Source organism: Penaeus monodon, chromosome 19, assembly GCF_015228065.2.
Source record: "Penaeus monodon isolate SGIC_2016 chromosome 19, NSTDA_Pmon_1, whole genome shotgun sequence".
Lineage (NCBI taxonomy): Eukaryota > Metazoa > Arthropoda > Malacostraca > Decapoda > Penaeidae > Penaeus > Penaeus monodon.
Window position 1 is genome coordinate 39,707,161 of NC_051404.1, and position 322 is coordinate 39,707,482.

At 40.7% G+C, this 322-nt stretch overlaps 1 protein-coding gene across 4 annotated transcripts in view; it reads left to right on the forward strand.

Moving 5' to 3' along the window:
* LOC119585223 (poly [ADP-ribose] polymerase tankyrase-1-like) overlaps positions 1–322 on the forward strand; it is a 13,965-nt gene that overhangs the window by 4,494 nt on the left and 9,149 nt on the right. For all 4 annotated transcript variants that reach the window (XM_037933879.1, XM_037933880.1, XM_037933881.1 and 1 more), the window contains exon 3: positions 122–212. In XM_037933879.1, coding sequence (XP_037789807.1) covers positions 122–212 — 91 coding nt within the window. The remainder of the gene's footprint in view (positions 1–121; positions 213–322) is intronic.

Consider the following 322-nt stretch of genomic DNA (forward strand, 5'->3'; position numbering starts at 1 on the left):
ATAGAAGGTAAATTTCTCTTCTATCTTCCTTTTGGAGATCTTTAAACATGTACACTTTGGTAAATGTTAGGCCAGAATACTCACCAACTTCTAATTGCGGCGTCTGTTCTTCCTTCTGCAGGTGAAAGACTCAGTGACACAAGGGTTGACTCCCTTGCATTATGCTGTATGGCAGCGCTATCCCGAGGCAGCTGAATTCCTCATTGGTGAAGGTAGATATAATTTTTTAAGCAATTAGCACCTTGCACTTTTTGGATGAAATCATTGCTGTTATTGGGACCCATTCTTCAGTGCATTCTCAGGACTCTAAAAACGTATCTGA